The following is a 20,299-nucleotide window of genomic DNA, read 5'->3' as shown; positions in this document are numbered from 1 at the left end:
TCCCTCCCTCCCTCCTCTCCCTCCCTCCTTCCTCTCCCTCCCTCCTTCCTCTCCCTCCCTCCTTCCTCTCCCTCCCTCCTTCCTCTCCCTCCTTCCTCTCCCTCCCTCCTTTCTTCCTTTTTCTTTGCTGCAGATCCATTCCCCTTTTATCGCTTTTTTCCCCCTCTCCTGAGATATGGTCTTGCTTGTATAGCTCAGGCTAGCATTGAACTCTCCTCCTGCTTAAGTCTCCTCAGTGCTAGGATTACAATCCTGTGCCACCATGCCTGGCTCTAATGTAGGGCTTTAATGAAAAAAGAAAGTATTATTTGTTTATGTATTTGTTATTTTTACTATAATATTTAGATCAATGGTGATTGGCTAATTCAGTTGGTAAGCCAGGAAATGGTGCTACTGAAGCAAGGTCAGCAAGAAGTGTCAGTCCATTCTCTCGTCACTGGTGACGCTAACCCAGTGAATGACCTTACAACTGATGGTACTGGCTAGAGAAACCAGTCAAGGGGGAGAGGATGGAAACATGTAGACATTCTTGCAAATGGAAAAGCACTTTAATGGTGGGACCTTTCTGGTGACTGTTATATAGTTAAAGGGGTTGCTTTGGACTCTGTGGCCTTTGTTTTTGTTTTCTGGAAAGATAGCATCATCCCCCCTTTTCTATGATTTGTGTCCCAAATGTGCCGGTGTGTTCCTTTCCAGCCAAACTGTGGGCAGAATTGGAAACTGGGGAATGCTGATTTCAGCAAAAGCACAGTCAAAAAGAGTGGCTTGGCACACGAGCATGAAGGAAAAACAAAACCAAACTGGCTTTTTATTTTGGCACTGTGCAACCCACTCCAGACCAGACTAGCGAGCAGGGTTAATCTAATACTGGCTCTCTTCTCCCTTACCCCTCAGAAGTAAAGACTGTAGATCTTTCTGTCTGAGGCAAACTCAAGGGAATGTAGGTTTTCTTTCTTTATTTTTTGATAACAAGACACCTGAACAAGTGGTAAGGGGAGGGGATTCCTCATTTGAGCTCTCCTTGATGTTCTAACTAGTAACTATGAAGAACTCTTAGCAGACAATGTGAAGATGACTCAGCAGTTAAGAGGTCGCCTGTTTTTACAACACAGGTAAATGAAGGGCAGATTAGTGTGATGTGTCCCCAGACAAAAGGAAATACTTGCATTACTGTGTAATCACCCCTGATATTGCTCAAGAAGGATTTATATTTCAATACAATTTGTACTAAATTTTATAAAAATAAAGTAACTTTTTATAAACCCAGAGTCTGCCTTTGTGTCTTGGTGGTGGCCTTGCCAAGAAAAACAGCCCTTGGCTTGTAGAAAGGTTGACATCTAGTCATTCTTAGTGGTGACAGTAATCTGCTCTTTGGCATTTAATCATTCCTACTTTTTATGTGGAAGATAGCCATCAGCACACAGAAAATAGTTTGCCTGAAGAGGAAGGATAGCATTCTGATTTTGCCACCTGTTTGAGAAGTTGTCCCTTCCCCCTCAGGCTTCAGGCATGCTAGGCAAGCACTGTACCTCGGAGCTATATCCTCACCCCTGTCCCTCTCTTTCAGTGACAGGGCCTCATTCTGTAGCATAGGCTGGCCTGAAACTCACTGTGTAGACTGCCTCCAAACTCAAAGTAATTCTCCTGCCTCAGCCTTCCAAATGCTGGGATTATAGGTGTAAGCAAATATTTAGAACAGTCCTGGACACAGTAGGTCCTTAATAAGCACCTTAAAACAATGGATAAGAGGACATACGTGGCTTAGAGGAAGTCTCATTGGAAGACTGCATCTCCAGTGACTGTGTCACTGGTGCCACCTTCCTAGGTAAAGGGCTAAGTGTATGACCTAGGTAGGGTGCTGGCCTTGGTTTGCTTGGCTCTGCTGAATGTGTTCTATAGGTACTTTTTTTTTTTTTTTTTTTTTTTTTTTTTTTTTTAGGGCAGTGGAACAACCAACAGCTATAAGGAGACTTTTTATCAGGATATTTAAATAAAATCAGTGCCTTGTCAGTGGCTAGAGATTTTCATCATTGAAACAGTAGTTCTGGAAGGAATAACCACTGGTTATTCAGTCCCTTGCTGGCCATTTTCTGAAGCTTTCCCACAGCAAAATGCCTCCTTTGCTCACAGCTAGGACCTTGGGCTTGTTAAATTTGGAAAGATGTTGAAAGCAGCTTGCCAAAAAGGTTTTGTATGCAAGGAAGAGAAGGTGAATTAGGAAACGTTCCCAGTTTGTTTTATTCCTGAAACTTAAGAATTGAGGCCGGACTGGAAAGGAAGATGGGAACTTATTTTTAAAATTCATGCTTTGATGAGTCATCGGACTCCATTCATTTGATAGCTGCATTGTTAACACTATTAGAACAAGGGGGAGGAGGACAGCACACTCAAGGCAACCGGAGTAAGCTTGGCGATAAGGCTTGCATTTTGTTGATTGTATTTATGGAACTGTTTCCAGCTATAGGTAGACACAAGTGGTGTCTTCAGGATGGAATTGCCATGTTGGGATTTACCAGCAGATGGCAACGTGTCCAGGTCTGATCATTATGAAAGTGGCTTGAACTCGAATCTGCTTCTATTCTTTCCAAAAATAAACATTACAAAATTAGCTGACTGTGCCCTGAACTTAAAAAAAAAAAAAAAAAAATCCAGCAAGAGAGTCATTTCAGGCGTCTGTTTATCTTTCCCCCCTTTGTACCCTGTTCTAAACATCACCTTGAGCTCATGCATCTATTCAGGGATAATGATCCTTTCACCAACTGTTGTGGGATGACTTGGAAACAGCATTATTAAGAGGTAACTGTTTCCTCTCCACACGCACTGTTTATTAGATTTGATTTCCACAAAATGGCCGAAGTCTCTTCCCACCGACACGGATTGAAGTCTAAGGATAATTGCATAAAAGGAATAGCCACTTGATGTTTGCAGGCAGAGCTGGAGATCTATGTGTCGTGGTACTTCATTTCTTCAGGGACAGAATTATTCAATCATAAAACTGCATGGGTAGCTGAATGCCTCTAACCCATCGAAAAAGAAACCGGAAAACAACATTTGGGAACTCTTCAAAGGGATCCCTAATGCTGTTTACTGGACAGATGTATTTCTTCTCCCATCTCTTTTCACAACAAGCTTATTAACTTGCTGTGGAAAGCACCATGCTTTCTCAATTTGGCAAATAATACAGCTCATTTTGCCAAGGCAAAACAGCCTAAAAGCAATATTTATATCAAGAACTCCTGGCTTCAGCGTGGCCCAGATCCTTTCTTCTCAGCCTTTTCTGGCCACTCCCGGCTGCAGGGCTAGGCCAGCAGGTGCCCCAGGTGTGTGGACCACCTCAAAACCTGATTGTGTGCGGGTCTGCCTAACACTGTCGCGAGGCACGTGGACCCGGGCTCGTGTGCTGCCATCCAAAAAGTATTTGACACCGGGAACAAGTACATTCCCTTAAAGAATAAAAGTTTCCAGTACAAGAGAGGCGGGGAGTTCCCTGAAGACCCTCTAGACGTGAACTTCGGAATTGTGGAATGACTCATCTGCTGTCCCGCGTTGGAAGCTACACTCTGGACTGGACCTCGAGGGCATTCAGGGACAGTGAGGACAGCGGCTGGCGGTGGAGACGGAAGCAGCTTGCTTCTGCCCCGCAGAACTACTTTTCGCTCCCCTCCACCCCCTCCCGCCCCTTGACAGCGTTGCGCGGAAGTATCCGCGCAAGTTTGGAGAGAGTCCGGGAAGCGGAGGGATCCCGGGTGAAGCGGCTTCCCGAAGTCCCAGGGAGAAGGGCCCAAAAAAAGTCGGCGGGGGAGGGGACGGCTCGGCGCGCTGCAGCCGCGCCGGGCCGAAGAGACAGAACCGGAACCGGAACCCGCGCGCGTGCCCGCAGTGGTCGCAGGGCCCGTCACCGCCGGCGTCCCCCCCCCCCCCCCACTCCGCCCTGCGCGCGCGCCCGCGAGTGCCCCTGAGGACTCGGCGAGCGGCCCTCCGCGCGGAGCAGCCGCCACCGCCGCCGCCGCCGCCGCCGCCGCCACCGCCGCCGCCACCGCCGCCGCCGCCGCCGCTCGGGGGCTGGGCTTCCGGGCCGGGCCGGGCCGGGACCTCCGGCTCCTCGCGGCAGCCGCCGCCTACCAGAGCGTCGGGGAGGAGCCGTCGTGCCACTGCGGAAGAAGCGCGGGGGCCTCCGAGGGATGGGGAGCTGCCCGCGGCGCTGAGACAGGGTCCCTGTCAGCGCGGCGGCCGGTGCCGGGTGGGGGCGGCGCGGAGCAGCTCAGGGCCCCGGCCCGGGGACATGGGGCGGCGCGAGCCCGTCGCGGGACGGCGTGAGACGCGGCGGAGGCTGCGGCCACGAGCGGCCGGCAGTCCCAGATAGAGCGGGGACCCAAGGGCCGGGCCCCGCCGACTCGGGACAGGAGGCGACGCCCGTCCCCGAGCCGATCCTACCGCAGCCCGGAGGCATCCCGGTTCCCGTCCCAAGCCTCGCGACTTCCCTCTGACGAAGTTTTTCCCCCCCCGTGCCTTGCTGAGGATCATTCCTCGTCCTAGAACTCGCCTTGTGGCCGACTTGCTCGGTTTGTTTGGGGCGATAACTTGTTTTGCTTCAGCCCGCATCCCTTTCCTTGACCCCTTGCAATCGGATGTTCTAGATGACTGAATGGAGTTTTGAGTTGGACTTTTGTGTCCCTGCCGAAAGTAAGCCTGATCCCAGAGCACTGGGGGTGGGGTGTGGAGGTGTTACTGTAAAATGCAAGTTGGATAAAAAGAAGACCTCTCGCCAAGGGCCCCAATGAGTGGCACACAGTCGACTATCACGGACAGGTGGGTAAGAAGTTTCTCGGTCGCTAACCTTCCCTGGATTTGGCCCCACGCAGCAGGGGACTCGGTGATTGCAGATTTCCCTTCAGCTAGTGCAATTGACAGGCATAGGAAAGAAGGTTGTTTCGGAGCTGTGCAATTAGTCTAGGGTTGCTGCCAAGTTATCCGGTTGATTGAATATGGAAATGCAGTTTTTTTTTTTTTGACAGAAACTTTCCCCATATTCTCAGAGGAAACGAAGGAAAACCATGATTGTGGTTTTCTGTCAGGTCCATTAGGATTGTGTACTCATTTTGGAGCCAGAGGAAGGTCATTTTGGGTGAAGGTCAGAGCCCGAGGTCGGTGGGTATTGGTGCATCATCAGGTTGATTACTGTTCTGTGGAAGTTCTGGACTCTTAATTTTAGGAGTTTCTGTCTGTGAACCTAATTTTCATCCTGCTGCATGGTGATTTGTGAATCTGGTCTCTTTTTATGTGACCTGCACAGTGTTTAATTATTAATTACCCAATTTTCCAGAATGTTGACACTACCAGTAAATCACGGGCTCTTGCTGGGGACAGTTTCCAGGAGCTGAAGGAAATGAAGGAAAATCATGGGGCCTGCTTCTAATTATTCTTTTTTACATTTCATCTTCTAGACGCTCTAGCATTTAAAGATGTAAACCGAGTCAGGTTTAGGCATGGCAGGTGGATCTTGTTTGTTAATCAGGGTTTCATGGCGTTGTGTAAAGGATATGTGGCCAAGTGTAATTCTCTGACACTTAAGAGTTCTTTTGAGTACTTTTCAATGAAAGCAAGTTGGTTCTTTTAACATCTTTTATTTCTCAATTTAATTATGACATTGTATGTTACTTCCAAATTTTAGCTTGCTGTTTTTTTTGAAGTCAACCTTCAGATTGTTGTCATTAAAAAAAAAAAAACAAAATAATTGAAGCACAAGGCCAGAAGTCTTTAAGTGCAACAGTAATGCTCCTTCAGAAAGCAGTTTAATTTCCTAATGAGAGAGTCTCACCCAGTTGTGAGACTCATTTGTTGATTTTTTTTTTTTTTTTTTTTTTTTTTTGGTTTTTCGAGACAGGGTTTCTCTGTGTAGCTTTGTGCCTTTCCTGGGACTCACTTGGTAGCCCAGGCTGGCCTCGAACTCACAGAGATCCGCCTGGCTCTGCCTCCCGAGTGCTGGGATTAAAGGCGTGCGCCACCACCGCCCGGCTTCATTTGTTGATTTTTAAAGGGGCCAAATTCCATTATCATACCATAACAGCTCCTCCAGAGCCAGAACTTCCTTTTCCTGTTGATGCTTTTCAATGTCACATGAGTGTTCACCTAAAAGATGCCCTTAAATATTTAAACTACTTATGTTTACCCTTTGTTTGTGTACTTTGCTAGGCAGGATTTCATTTTCAGCTTTCCTGCAGATATCCTTTACATATACGTAGAATTGTTTTCTGTCTTCCTGCCTCCCCATCCCTATTCCTTCTCCTTTCATGGTGTTTTGCTTCTGAGCAATCTCTCCCAGGTGTCCAGATAGTTGTTGTGCTGGTCCATTCTTGTTCTGTCAGTTGAGCCTATAGATAAGCAGACTTCCAGAAACTGATGTAGTCCTGGTTTTCATTAAGATGCTGCAGAGTTTAATTTGTAGAGACAGAATTTAGAGTCACCGAATCATTGCACACAAAAGTCATACAAAAGCACCTAAGAAGTTTTTTTTTTTTAAACCAGCTTTGCTTCTCAGGGATTTTTGTTCTCTTTCTGGTATCTTGGAAATAAAACATTGAGATTTGGATCTTTTTTATAACTTAATTCAGCATATGAGCAATAAACATGCAGTTTTCTTTTTTTAAAGATTAATTTTTGTATTTTTACTTCTGCATATGTGTTTCTGTGTGTGGGTATGTGCCCCTGAGTGCAGGTGCCTCAGAGGCTGTCTGTCCTGGGTGCTGGAGGCCTGACTTGGGTCCTCTGCTCTTAAATGCTGAGCCATCTCCCTAGCTCCACCCCCCCCCCCCCTTTTTTTTTTGAGACAGATTTTTGCTGTGTGTCTTTGGCTGTACTTGTAGCACAGTCTAGCCTCCAATTCAAGGCAGTCAGTCTGCCTGCCTCAGCCTCTAGAGTGCTGGGATTGAAGAGATGGGCTACCTCCCTTCAGGATTCTTACTCTTAGAAATTTACATCAGAACAGTGGATGCAGACTCTAAGCAGTCAAGTGTTGTATCTTTTTTTTTTTTTTCTGTTTTTTTTTTTTTCCCCCCTTAGGTTTTCTCTGTTTAACAGCCTTGATGGTCATGGAACTCCCTCTGTAGACCAGGCTGGCCTTGAACTCACAGAGCTCTGCTTGCCTCTGCCTCCCAACATGCTTAAAGGCGTGTTGTATCAAAACACAGGGGAAAAAAAGTTGACATTGGTGAGGGGAAGCAGTATAAATATGTTAATGCTTTGTGGGGTTTAGGCCTAAATAATATCTTCTCAGTGTAAACCTTTATTAGGTTGCTTTAGACAACCGAGCCATGTAAAATATGATTATAGGTTTATTTTAAAACTGATTGAAATCCTGTTCTTTGTCAGGCATTGGGCTTTGGCTTGACTTTTTTTTTTTTCCTTTTTTCTGTCTTCAAAGAGAATTAGTATGTGACAACTACCTTTTCTTCTAAACTTATTCTGCAAATGGGCAGCCCTTTCTCTTTAAGAGAGTAGTTCCTGGTTTGAATATATGTTGAGGTGAAATCTGGAAGTACTGGTTTAGTAATACTTGTATGCCAGAGTGCCTTAGCAAAGGTCTTCATCTAAAATCTAGCTTCCCCTCAGCTTTAAGTATGGCTTGTCTCTCACTGACTCCAGTGTACAGTAGATAGATTTTCCCGACTCTAGGACTGTCGGCGAATTAATAGTGCCAATGTAGCTTTTCAGAGACCCTTTCAAGTTTGAAGTACTGTATGTAGTATGGCTTTGTTCTGTAGAGTGTGCAGAGCCACCAGGCCAGCTGTATGAGTTGGAGTTCTTTCATTGTGGGGTTTCTGACTACAGAGTCTGTCTGTCCTCAGTTGAAATCAGACTAGCTGGTTTTTGGGCGTTGTTCTGTTTTGCAGTTTGTGGCAGGCGACACATGGCTGAACAAGATAAGAAGGGTTTTATTCTTGTGTTAGGGACGTGCTGGGGCTGGGATGGAATTCAGCTATGTTTAGGCTCTGATTGGTCACTTTGGATACTCAGAACTCTGTTACATCCTGTTATTATTTTGCAGTTAAATTCACACATTCATTTGTTCCCTTTTCTTTCTCTTACTTTTTATACCCTGGCACCCATTGCTTTTTTAAACCTTAAAACTTATGGTATGTTTATAAAGGCTGCTGTTTTTATGTAGTGTATCTGGAAAGCTTTTTTTTTTTTTAAATTAAGTGTTTTATAGATGTTTTCTAGTCACTTGGCTTTGTAATTGCTGTGAGATCAGAAGACTAAAAAGGTGATAGAAATGTCTGATTGCCACTTTTCCTTCTGCATTAATTGCTCTATTTAGCCCTAAAATATCCTAATAATTTTCAGTGCTCCCTGGCTTGCTTCTGTCCCTACAGTGGAAGATACTGTGGTAATTGATATTTCATTTAAGAAGTAGAGAGGAGAGAATTTTTTTTTTTTTTTTTTTTTGGGAGCTGAGGCTCGAACCCAGGGCCTTGTGCTTACTAGGAAAGCACTCTACCACTGAGCTAAGTCTCCAACCCCGAGAATTTTTTTTAATGGACCCAATGAATGATTTCAGGAGGTTCTGTAACAGCAAGTTTTCAGGGTGGTACAGGTTGGGAAGTCATCAGGGTCTTCCTCGAGATTCTTGGACTCTGTTTGCTATTTGTGATTTGTAGATTGGCAAAAGGTTTTGATGTGTTGGAATTTACTTACCACTGAATTTAGCTTTAAGGTTAACTTTTAAGCAAGCTTTTAAAGTGAACATGGAGACCTATACCTTTACATTCATATATAAAGTAGAGATACCATTCATGTTTTTTTTTTCTGCCAAAGTTGTCTTATAGTTCTAGTTAATAACAAAAACAAGCAACCTACCCCCTTAGGGTTGTGTGTTATTTTCAGGGTTGCATGAGTCATTTCCTATAAGATGTAATTATTTGTAACATATTTTTATGAAATGAATCTATTTCAAATACCGACTTGAAATTGAGAATAAGGAGGATCATACTGCCAGCTTTATAATATTTTGTCTTTTCTAAGTTCAGAATAAAGTCTTGATTCATATAAGTCTGTAATATAGTACATGCACTCTTACAGTTTTACCAGTCAGTGTGGAGAATCCAAATTAACTTTTTTAAAAATTCAGAGTTATAGTCTTCCTCATTAAAAGCACACTTACATTGTGTTTGTATTTATTTCATGAGTTGACAAAGGATGCTTTATTCAAAATCATTAAAAAGTGTGTTAGTCTGATACCACTTAGTACATTAGCGATTTCTGCTTGTTAACATGTTACCATCATAGATCAGACACAGCAGGGTATTTTAATAGTGCTGCTTAGGTGATGGGGGTGGGGTTTAAGCTGTGATTATCTGACAGTCACTAGAAATGCTGCTTAGTGGTTGGGGCTGTAGGTCAGTGATAGTGCTTGGGTTCCTTCTCCAGCAAAGCAGAGCAAACAGGTCTTACTACATAATTATCTTCCAGAAATGGACTGGGATGATGTTTTCAGGAATAGGCGGCTTAACTTAATTTTGTCTCATCTGTTAAAATTTGGATTTGATGATTTAATTAAGATGGAGATAAGATCCCTTCTCTTAATTAGGAGTCTTTAGAATAGTGACATAACTCTTTCCTTTCCTTTTGAATAAAATATTCTTCCATGTATGCAGTGACAGTCTATGGTAGTATAATTCTTATAAAACTGGGACAATCAGACATATGGTTTTTTTTCCCCACTGTGCTGCTGATGGTACTAAAAACCTTGTGTGCCAGGCAAAACTTCAGATTCAAGGTTTTAATCTGGACTTTCTGGATTCAAGCTGTCTTTTTTCCCCCCTATTTTTGCTTCTCCCTCTCATCCCTCAAGCTGTCCTTTTTGTTATGTCTCTTATTTGTTTGTTTGTTCTGCTTATCAAGACAGAGTTTCTCTGTGTAGCCCTGGCTGTCCTGGGACTCCCTCTGTGGACCAGACCAGCCTTAAACTCACAGAGATCTACCTGCCTCTGCCTCCTGGTTGCTAGGATTAAAGGCATGTGCCACCACTGTCTGGCTTTTTTACACACACACACACACACACACTCTCTCTCTCTCTCTCTCTCTCTCTCTCTCTCTCTCTCTCTCTCTCTCTCTTTTTTCTGTTCACCATTGTTTAGTAGCTTTCCAACGTCACCAAAAAAGAATAGAGTGTTTTTTTCTCACAGGATGCTTTCTTCCTGGTCCCTTATCTGTGCTAACTTTAAATATCTCTAGAGAATAAAGCTTTTGTCACTTCCTCAGGAGACTGAACAACAAGCTGATAGGTCTTGTAGTCAGGAAGCTTTTCCTGCTCTTCAGCTCAGGCTTTCCTTTTAAGTTGTCCTGGTAACTTGTGTCTTATTGCTGTATGTACCAGGCTAAATGATGCTTTTCTGCCGTCTGAGTTTGCATGGCTGTATTGGGTCACGTGGTTAGCGCTGCTTTCTGTCTAGTTCCCCTCCCCTTACTCACTCTTTGTTTAGCCAAGTTATGTTTCTCTTGTTCCATTGTCTAAATGTCAGTCTGTCTCTCTTAATATTTTATTAGTTTTGCCTAACTTGCTGTCCTAGTACAGTTCTTAGTTGGTCTGCTGGTACAAAATGTGATTCTATATGATTCATATTCTAGAGAAGCAAGTTCCAACGTATTTTTACTGTGATTCTGAGTTCTTTGATTCTTCTCCAGCATAGCCCTAGCCCCCAAATTACGTGTAGAAAGATTCTCAGAAGAAATGTAGATAGATGTATGCGTGTATGTATCTATAAATTTTGTACTTGAGATTAAATCCAGGGCCTCAGGCTTGCTGGGCAAACAGTTAGCTATATTCTCTGGCTCTGTGTTTATTTTAGATAGCATTTAGAATGGGTGTAAGAGATTTTAACAACCAAATGAAACAAACATACACAAATAACATAATTGCCAAATCAGCTAATTAAACAATTACTCATGTTTTAGAAGACTTCTTTTGATTCTTTTAAATGTAGTTCATCTAATAACATCAAAAAGTAGAATATAGATATACTGTCTGTCCAGGGCCTTTGCTGATTCAAGTTAGTCAGAAGTGAAGACAAGGTATCACTAGGGTCAGTAAAGAGATACAACTGTAGCTTTAAGGTAATATAGTAAGAGTCATCTGGAAATTGTTACTGTTCTACTGGTTTGTTTCAGTCTGTTACTTAAAATGTTACCTCCCTATGTCTCCATATTAATTTTATGAAATAGCTCTGCAGTGATTGCTTAGTAGTAATTTCCTGGTAGAGTAGATTACTGTTAAAATTTAAATAATACTTTCTTCTGTCAGGAGAGATGGCTCAGGCTAGGAGTGTGCACTGCTCTTGTAGAGGACCCAGGTTCAGTTCCCAGCACCCATATCAGGAGGCTCTTAACAGATTGCAGGTCCAGCTACAGGGGGATGAATTGCCCCTGGCTTTACTAGAACTAGACGGAAAGCATGTGAATTCACATGCAGGTGCCCTCCAACAAGTACCCATGTAATTAAAATATATAATTAAAAATGAATCTCAGAAAACCATCTTACTTCCTTTATTTGTGAGAGTTATTACTGATGAAATAGCAACAGAAAAAGTGTATATTTCAATTACTATAAGATATCTAAGATTAAAGAACTCTTGATTGTTTTATTAGTAGATCTTTTTTGATACTTAGTCTAATGTTATTTAAGTAGATACCCTTGATCTTTTGGGTTTTGCTAGTAAGTTTTGGAATTTGGAAAATACCAATTTTATGTTTTTGACTTAGAATGTCTAAAGTATCAAAGATAACCATGTGTGAAATGTTTGTACGATGCTTGTGGAGCTGGTGCCTGGGATATAGTGTAGATTTTGATCTTGCAGAGTAGTATGTAATGGTGCTGACTGAAGATCAGCTGTTCTCAAAGTGCATAAGCATGTCTTTTTGACTTTTAGTAGAAGAGCCACATTATGGCTCCTGTATTAAACTGACATGCCTCAGTGCAGCTGAGAGTTCAGACTCATATCCCAAATGATTTTTAATAGATTCAAATGCTGACTCGTGGTTTTTAAAGTCTTAGTCATGAGCCAGGCCTAGGTGGCTTCCTTGTGTTTAGAGACAAGCAAATTTAATAGCTAGCGAGCGAGCGAGAGAGCGAGAGCGAGAGTGAGAGAAAGAGAGAAAGAAAGAGAGAAAGAGAGAAAGAGAAAGAGGAAGAGGAAGAGAGAAAGAAGTCTTTTTGGCTTGGGACTGTGAATAGCAGTCACTAATATAGGATTAAATATAAACTGTTTTTCAGTTTATATAATTAATATGTCAAAGAAGGTTTTTTAGATCTTCATGGATTCAGAAAATGTTCATTTTTGTATAAAAACCAGAGCATCTGAAGGCATTAACCGTGAAATTGATCACTTAGTACAGACAGTACCCACTAGTAGAGTAAAGTGTCCCTAAATAGTATGTAAATACATGTAGCTCAAGTATGTTTTCATATAGATTTTAGATGGCTTATCTGTCTTGCCTGTGTTCAACACACATGCTGATCTGCTGTGGTTTGCCTGGTGTCTCTCTGTGGTTTACTCAGAGGAAGTGGTTCTTGTGGGTGAAGGTCTGATCTTCTTGGAGATTGTTGGTGGCATATACACTGTCAGCTCGTTTCCTGTTTTATTGGCTTGGGCCAGACTTCTCAGGATGACTACTGCTGAAGGGGTATCTGAGTATTTTATGGTAGCAGGATAGCTGGTTACAATGTTGTATAACACCCACGGCTCAGGTGATGTGAGGGTTAAATTGATGTTTATAAAGGGCCTTGAGAGTCTAGGATGAAAAGTGCAGGCATTGTTTCTAATCGTATTTGCATGGTATTGTGATGTTCATATATTGCTTAGCTGTAGTGAAAACATGGTCAGGTAATACAGTATTATTTTGGGAAACTTGATTTCTGTAGCCATTCAAATGGTTTCTAATCACCATAAGTATCATGGTTAGAAGTTTTTTTTTTCTGTGACTGGGGAGATGGCTTAGTTGGTAAAGTACCTGCCATGTAATGGTGAGGACCTGAGTGTTGATCTTTAGCACCAATAAAAAGCTGAGGGGCACAGTGGGCATCTGAAACTCCAGCACTGGGGAGTGGTGGGGACAGGCAGATTGTTGGAGTTCATTTGTCAGCCATCCTAGCCAATGAGTGAGTTCCAGGCTCAGTACCAGGTCTTGTCTCTGGGCCTGCAAGATAGCAGAGTGGGTAAAGGTGCTTGTCAGCAACCCTGGGACTCATATGATGGAAGATGAGAACTGAATCCCAAGAGTTGTCCTCCAGCTTCCACACAGTGCTGTGACACACATGCTCATGCACACCAATGCTGTGACACTCATGCCCCCCAAGTGCTGTGACACTTCATGTATGTGCATTCACGTGTGTGTGTGTGTGTGTGTGTGTGTGTGTGTGTCACACACACAATAATAAATGTAAAAATTTAAAAGTTAGAGACATTGTCTCTAAATAATAAGGTGGAAAGCAATAGAGAAGACACCAAAAATTGACTTCTGATCTCCACATGCGTAAGCAGCCACATACACACATCTATGTACCCACATAAACACCACCCATGCAAAGAATTTTTCCCTTCCAGCTCTCTTTCTCTTATAAAGACAGTATTTCTTTTTTCCCTTAATGTGCATTGGCATTTTGCCATGGGTGACGGGTCCCCTGGAACTTGAGTTACAGACAGTTGTGAGCTTCTGGGTTGCCATGTGGGTTCTGGGAATTGAACCTGGGTCTTCTGGAAGAGCAGTAAGTGCTCTTAACCATTGAGCCATCTCTCCAGCCCCTAAAGATAGTATTTTAGTATATAACCTGGCTGTATGTAGATCATGCTGGCCCTGAACTCACTGAGATCTACCTGTCTATACTTCTGCCTCAGGGATTAAGGGTATGTTCCACCATTCCTGGCCCTTACATGAGGAAACGTAAAGAAGCTGTAGACACCTTGTGTATAGTACTAGTGAAGTCCTTTTCACAGAATTTAACGCTTAGGATAGAGCTACTTCACCAGTTTAACTGGAATACTGAAACAGTGAAGTGGAGAGAGTTCTCTTTTCATCAGTAGTTTCATCATGCATATGCAAAACTCCTGAAACCTAAAAGTGAGCAAACTGATAGAATTAAACGTTATACTTTATTTTTTTCTTTTAGTCCATGACACTTTAAAAAGTAACAATAGGGCTGGAGAGATGGCTCAGAGGTTAAGAGCACTGACTGCTCTTCCAGAGGTCCTGAGTTCAATTCCCAGCAACCACATGGTGGCTCACAACCATCTGTAATGAGATCTGGTGCCCTCTTCTGGCCTTCAGTCATATATGCTGTATATGTAATAAATAAATCTTTTAAAAAAAAAAAAAAAAGTAACAATAAGCCGGGCGGTGGTGGCTCACGCCTTTAATCCCAGCACTCGGGAGGCAGAGCCAGGCGGATCTCTGTGAGTTCGAGGCCAGCCTGGGCTACCAAGTGAGTCCCAGGAAAGGCGCAAAGCTACACAGAGAAACCCTGTCTCGAAAAACCAAAAAAAACAAAAAAACCAAAAAAAAAAAAAAAAAAAAGTAACAATATTTGGGATGGGGAATGTTCCTTTTAAATTTAAATTTAAATCTAATTGTCAGTTCTCCAGACCAGAAAGATACTTAAGAGCTGGATGCTAGCTCTGCTTCATTCTTGATATGGAAAAGCATAAGGAAGAAACAAATAGCCTAAGTAACTCAGCTGGGTGCTGATGCTCAGATCCAGACCATGCACATGTGAGCGTGAGTGTACACACACACACACACACACACACACACACACACACACACACGGCAGAGATACCGAGAGAGAATGAATATTATGAATCCGTGCCATAAAGTAACTTTTCCTGCTCTTTTCCTCAATTTCCACACCTCCATCAGTTCTCAGACAAGCTACTCAGAAGTAACTGTATTTAAAACTGTTCCTGTTTTGGAGACAAAGTCTTGCTATTTTTTCAGGGTTATCTTGAATTCAAACTCTTCTCGTCTCTGCCTCCTGAGTGCTGTAGTTAGAAGTGTGTACCACCACCCCTTGCTCTCAAAAGTACTACAAAAAGATAACTGCCTATCCTTTTAAGATTCTGTGCACCTGTCCCAAAGTGGTGGGTGTCATCTGCACACTTTTGTGGTTATGCTGTTACAGCAAACTTCAGGATTACAGTGTTGGGTGTGGAGTGGCTGCACCATTACTTCCTGGGTCTTGTTAGGGAACCTGACTGAAGGAACGTCCCTGTCCGAAGTTCATGGTTACTGTTGCAGAGACAAAGAACAAGATGCATATGCTGACTCTTTTGTTTGTTTGTTTGTTCGTTTGTTTGTTTGTTTTTCGAGACAGGATTTCTCTGTATAGCTCTAGTTGTCTGAAACTCAATTTGTAGACCAGGCTGGCCTTGAACATCAGAGATCCACTTGCCTCTGCCTCCCAGAGTGCTGAGATTAAAGGCGTGTGCCACTATACTGGGTCACATAGGATGAGTCTTAAAGCTTTTTGTTCAATTATGACATCACATTAGCTCATAGGACGTAGGCCAGAACAAGGTAGAGTTAGTTTATTGTCAGTGGGGTAGGGATGCCTGCTCTTCTACAGGGGGCATTGCAAGCCATGTGATCATTGATTGGTAAGGCTGTGTACTCCTTCTAAGGAAAGCGTACGGAGGCTAAATAAGTAGGAACAATAATACAGTCTACCACGGGAGTTGTTCAGTAAATGCTTATCATATAGGCTGTTTAGAGTATGTGTATGTGAGAGGTTTATTTCCATACAGAAGTACAAAGAGTGCTATGTTGAGCCTCTGTGTTCCTGTGATTAGCTTCAACAGTGATCAGTGCATGATTGTCTTGGTTCGTCTGTTTCCCTTGCTTCTCTTCATGGGATTATAGTGAAGCTTCTGGATATCCTGCTATCACCAGTGAGGGTCTCACTGAGACTCTGTTTAGTTTGGACTATGACCTCTTATATTATATCCTCACCGCCTAGTGGTTTGAGACAGTGGTACTGAGAACTCTAGAGCACTGTCACTTGGAGAGGATGTTCATGGAGTGTGTAGAGTTTGACAGCCAGATCTTGTTTAGTTTTCATGGAGTGTTTCTGGAGGAGGCCACGATCTACTCTCTACTCACCTTTAGTGGTGTGTGTGTGTGTGTGTGTGTGTGTGTGTGTGTGTGTGTGTGTGTGTGTGTAACAGAAGCAGGTAATTAACCTCTGGAAAAAAAATAACATTGCAACAGATTTGATTTGCAGGAGGTTTCATTCTCACTGAGCTTCTGTTGGAATGATGCCAATTGAAAGGATTCCCAGCTCTTAATGGCTCCAAGTCTTCTGGGAGCTCACAGTCAGTGATGTTATTTAATGTGGAGAAGAACATCAGAATCATTTATAAAAAGCCTATGTTCACCTATATTGTCAGTTGTTCAGAGAAAAGAGCTATCATCCTGAGATCGTCACAATGGCATAAGAGTAAAGGGAGTCTAATTTTAGTTCAGAAATCAGCACCACTTGTAGCTGTTTAGGCAGATGAGTCTAAGGGCCTTCAAGTCTCAGACTCAGGATGTTAGTGCAGGCAATATGTTTGTTATTTCTCTGGTGTAGGGAGTAAGGGGCATATGTTACACATGTAGGAGTATTCAGTTTTTGGGGAACAGTGGGAAACAAATCAAAGAGAGAATCTCTTTTTAAACTTTGTACTTGTCACATGGCAATGATGCCAGCAAAGAGTTTACAGTGTCTAGTGAGCAATTAAGTTAATCTATATGACATGATGGAAGTATTTTAGTACAATACCGTTATTGAAATAATTTTAACTGGCTTCTTATTTCTGTAGACACTTAGGTATTGACATAGCTCTTGGTTTCTTTAATTAAATTGTTAATCTAATTTCAGAGTCCATGTAGGAACTGCAAAGTACAGTTGCAAATGGCTTTTGTTGGCTTAAATAAAATTATTTAAACTTGCGTTTTTCTTGCTGTTGAGTTGGTTCTGGCTTTGGTTGCTCAGAGCAACATATTCTATTTAAAATATAAATGCATAAATTTTATCCATAGTGAATAATTCTTTGATGTGCCATTCTTATTATTTGTAGTGTTGCCTCGCAGTTGAAAACATTAGTTTTCAGAGATAATAGTTGTGTCCTTGTCAGGACAGTAGTACTTTGGTTGCATCTTAGTTGCATTTGCTGTTGGCAATTTAGAAAGGGTTTATGTTCCTTGTTACTGTATTTACTCAGCAATTCTACCTGCTTAGAATTCGTGGGACAGTGTTGGAAGGTAAAGAGGTCTCTTGGCTGGATGGGGACAGCAGGGAAAAGAAGTTCCTCCCCAGGGCTGTCCAGTGCAACAGTGTGGGAGCTGTTTCCTTCTTAGAACAGCAGTCAGTCTATTACATGTGAGAAGTATTAAGCATAGCTTCTTCCTCCTCCTCTTCCTGGTCTTATCCTCCTTCCCCACTTCCTCTTTTCCTCCTCTTCCTGGTCTTATCCTCCTCCTTCTTCTTCCCTCTTTTTACTTCTTACTGTTTTTTTTGAGACAGGGTTTCATTGTGTAATCCTGGCTGTCCTGAAACTCAGCCTGTAGAGAGCAGCCTGAGCTCAACCTCAGGGATCCACCTGCCTCTGCCTCCCGAGTGCTGGGATCAAAGACATGCACTACCACACCCAGTATCGTTCGTTGTTGTTGTTGTTGTTGTTTAAAATTAGCTTTTGAAAGAATAGATATGGCAGCCCTGAATTTAATGTGTGTGTGTATTTTATTTTATTTTTACCTGTGTTAGAGGATCAGAAGTAGAAAACTGAGTGACGCTGATGTTGAGAAGAGTCTTAAGTTTTGGCATGTTAGGCTTGTTCTAGTACTAGCCAGCAGACCTTCGGCAAATTTACTTTGTTGAATATCATCTGTAAAAGTACTAAATAAGGTGGGTGTGATGATTCAAGCCTATAATCTCAGCACTCAGGAAGCAGAAGGATTGGTACAGATTTTCAGCCAACCCAGCCAGCCTGGGTTACCTGGTAAGTTCAGTCCATCTTTTTTTTTTTTTTCCCGAGACAAGGTTTCTCTGTGTAGTTTTGGTGCCTCTCCTGGATCTTGCTCTGTAGACTAGGCTGGCCTCAAAATCACAGAGATCTGCCTGGCTCTGCCTCCTGAGTGCTGGCATTAAAGGCGTGCACCACCACCACTGCCCAGTCCAGTCCATCTTGTGTTACTTAGTGAGAAGAGAGAGACAGACAAGATTGGCTTCTTCTGAGAAATACTGTGAAGACTATAAGAGAGTGTATTTAAGTCCTATTGTATTGAACTGGGCATGCTAACACATGTCTTTAATCCAAGCACTTGGGAGGCAGAGGCGGGTAGATCTCTGTGAGTTCAAGGCCAGCCTAGTCTATATAGAGTTCCAGGACAGCCAGGGCTATATAGAGATATCTTGTCTCAACAAACCAAAAAGAAGAAAAAGTGCTAGTGTATATAGCAAGAGGCCAATAAGTTTTTGACTGTGATTCTTTTTTTAAATTTTATTTACTTATATTTTATCAGTGTTCTGCATGTATACCTGCGTGCCAGAAGAAGGCATCAGATCCTATTACAGATGGTTGTGAGCCACCATATGGTTACTGGGAATTGAACTCAGGACCTCTGGAAGAGCAGGCAGAGATTTTTTAACCACTGAGCCATCTCTCCAGTTCCATGACTGTGTGTGACTCTTAAACCTTAGAAATATCTGTTTTCCTAAACTTTTTTTAATGCTTGTAAAATGATTTTGAATTTATACATATTTCAGCTGTTTTCCCTTGCTAAATAATATTCTTTTATATTTAAAAACTTAAATTTATAATTCAAATAAGAAATTTATCAGTAATAATGATATTTATTGATTCATGCTGAACATTAAAGCAAGAAGTCATTTGTTTTGTGAGATCAGATCTTGCCGTGTTGTTCATACTGGCTTGGCCTCCCGGGCTCACCCTCTCAGGTCCAGGCATGTACCTGGTTCAAGAAGTAATTTTTATTTGGAGGAAGTAATACAAAGTAGTAATGATTAAATTGATTTTACTTTCCAAGTTAAAAATGTTAATATGATTACTTTCGATTGCACATTGTCCTTTTGTTTTGCTCTTTATTTTTGTCTCTCACTCCTTGTGCATGTATTACCTAGTCTTTAGAGGATCTGAAATAGCATCAGTATAGGTGAATGCTTTGTCTTTGCTTTTGGATTTCTGAGACAGGGTCTCAAGATTGCAAGTGTGAGCCACCACACCTAGCACACTTAGGATTCTTTACATTTACTTTTGGTACTTTGGTTGGTGTTTTGAGAGACAAACAGGATCTTGCTGTGTAGTCCTGGCTGGCCTGGATTTGATATGTAGACTAGGTTGTCCTAGAAAAGTCAGTAATCTTTGTCTTCTAAAGGCTGGGATTATAGATGTGCACCACCACACCCTACTTATATTATTATTATTTGAAACCTAATCTTTTTTGTAAATCATTTTCTGTCACAATTATTCTTAAGTTCTTTTAATATGTTTATGATCAGTTTGATATGATATATTTTTTGGTGTTAGAAGAGCAGAAAACAGTAGGAAAGAACTCCACAATTTATTATACTGAATATGTAAGGTGGAAAAAAAAAGCAGCAAATGCCTTTTAGTAGAAGATGATTACTTGTTTTTATTTTATGGTCCTGGGGATTGAACCCAGAGCCTTGTACTTGCTAGGCATATGCTGTCATTGCCCTTGTTTTTGTGTTTTTGTTTTTGTGTGTGTTTCTTTTTGAACAGGGTCTCACTGTCATCACAGGCTGACCTTGAACTGTATATCCTTTGCCTTTGGAGAGCTGGGATTGAAGGAGTGTGCTCACCAGCTTTGTTGATGATATGGCTTTTGTGAAGCATAAGTAATAGAAGCAAGTTGGGATTCCCCGCCCACCTCCCTGCTTTTTCTTAGAAAGAATCTACATTAAAGATGTCTTGTTGCCGGGCGGTGGTAGCGCACGCCTTTAATCCCAGCACTTGGGAGGCAGAGGCAGGCGGATCTCTGTGAGTTCGAGGCCAGCCTGGGTTACCAAGTGAGTCCCAGGAAAGGCGTAAAACTACACAGAGAAACCCTGTCTCGAAAAACCAAAAAAAAAAAAAAAAAGTCTTGTTAACATAATTATCTCCTTTTTTTGTTGTTTAGTTTTTTAGTAACCCCCCCAATTTTTTTTAATAAAATGTGTTTATAAAAACAGAAGCCTCTAAATGAAGTCTTTTACTGATAAGTAAAAAGTTGTTCATAAAGAAAGACTATA

The 20,299-nt window shown here is 42.1% G+C and overlaps 1 protein-coding gene across 4 annotated transcripts in view; it reads left to right on the top strand.

The window, feature by feature from the left end:
* Positions 1-4,509: 4,509 nt before the first annotated feature.
* Arhgef12 (Rho guanine nucleotide exchange factor 12) overlaps positions 4,510-20,299 on the top strand; it is a 138,488-nt gene continuing 122,698 nt past the window's right edge. For 2 of the 4 annotated variants that reach the window (XM_059267681.1, XM_059267679.1), the window contains exon 1: positions 4,513-4,809. In XM_059267681.1, coding sequence (XP_059123664.1) covers positions 4,778-4,809 — 32 coding nt within the window. In that variant the 5' untranslated portion in view covers positions 4,513-4,777. Of the gene's footprint in view, positions 4,810-20,299 lie in introns of all 4 variants that reach the window. The other 2 variants (XM_059267682.1, XM_059267680.1) reach the window with 2 other exon arrangements.

This window comes from Peromyscus eremicus, chromosome 7, assembly GCF_949786415.1.
Source record: "Peromyscus eremicus chromosome 7, PerEre_H2_v1, whole genome shotgun sequence".
Classification (NCBI taxonomy): domain Eukaryota; kingdom Metazoa; phylum Chordata; class Mammalia; order Rodentia; family Cricetidae; genus Peromyscus; species Peromyscus eremicus.
Note: the sequence above shows the minus strand (reverse complement) of the source record. Positions and strands in the feature narration are given on the sequence as shown.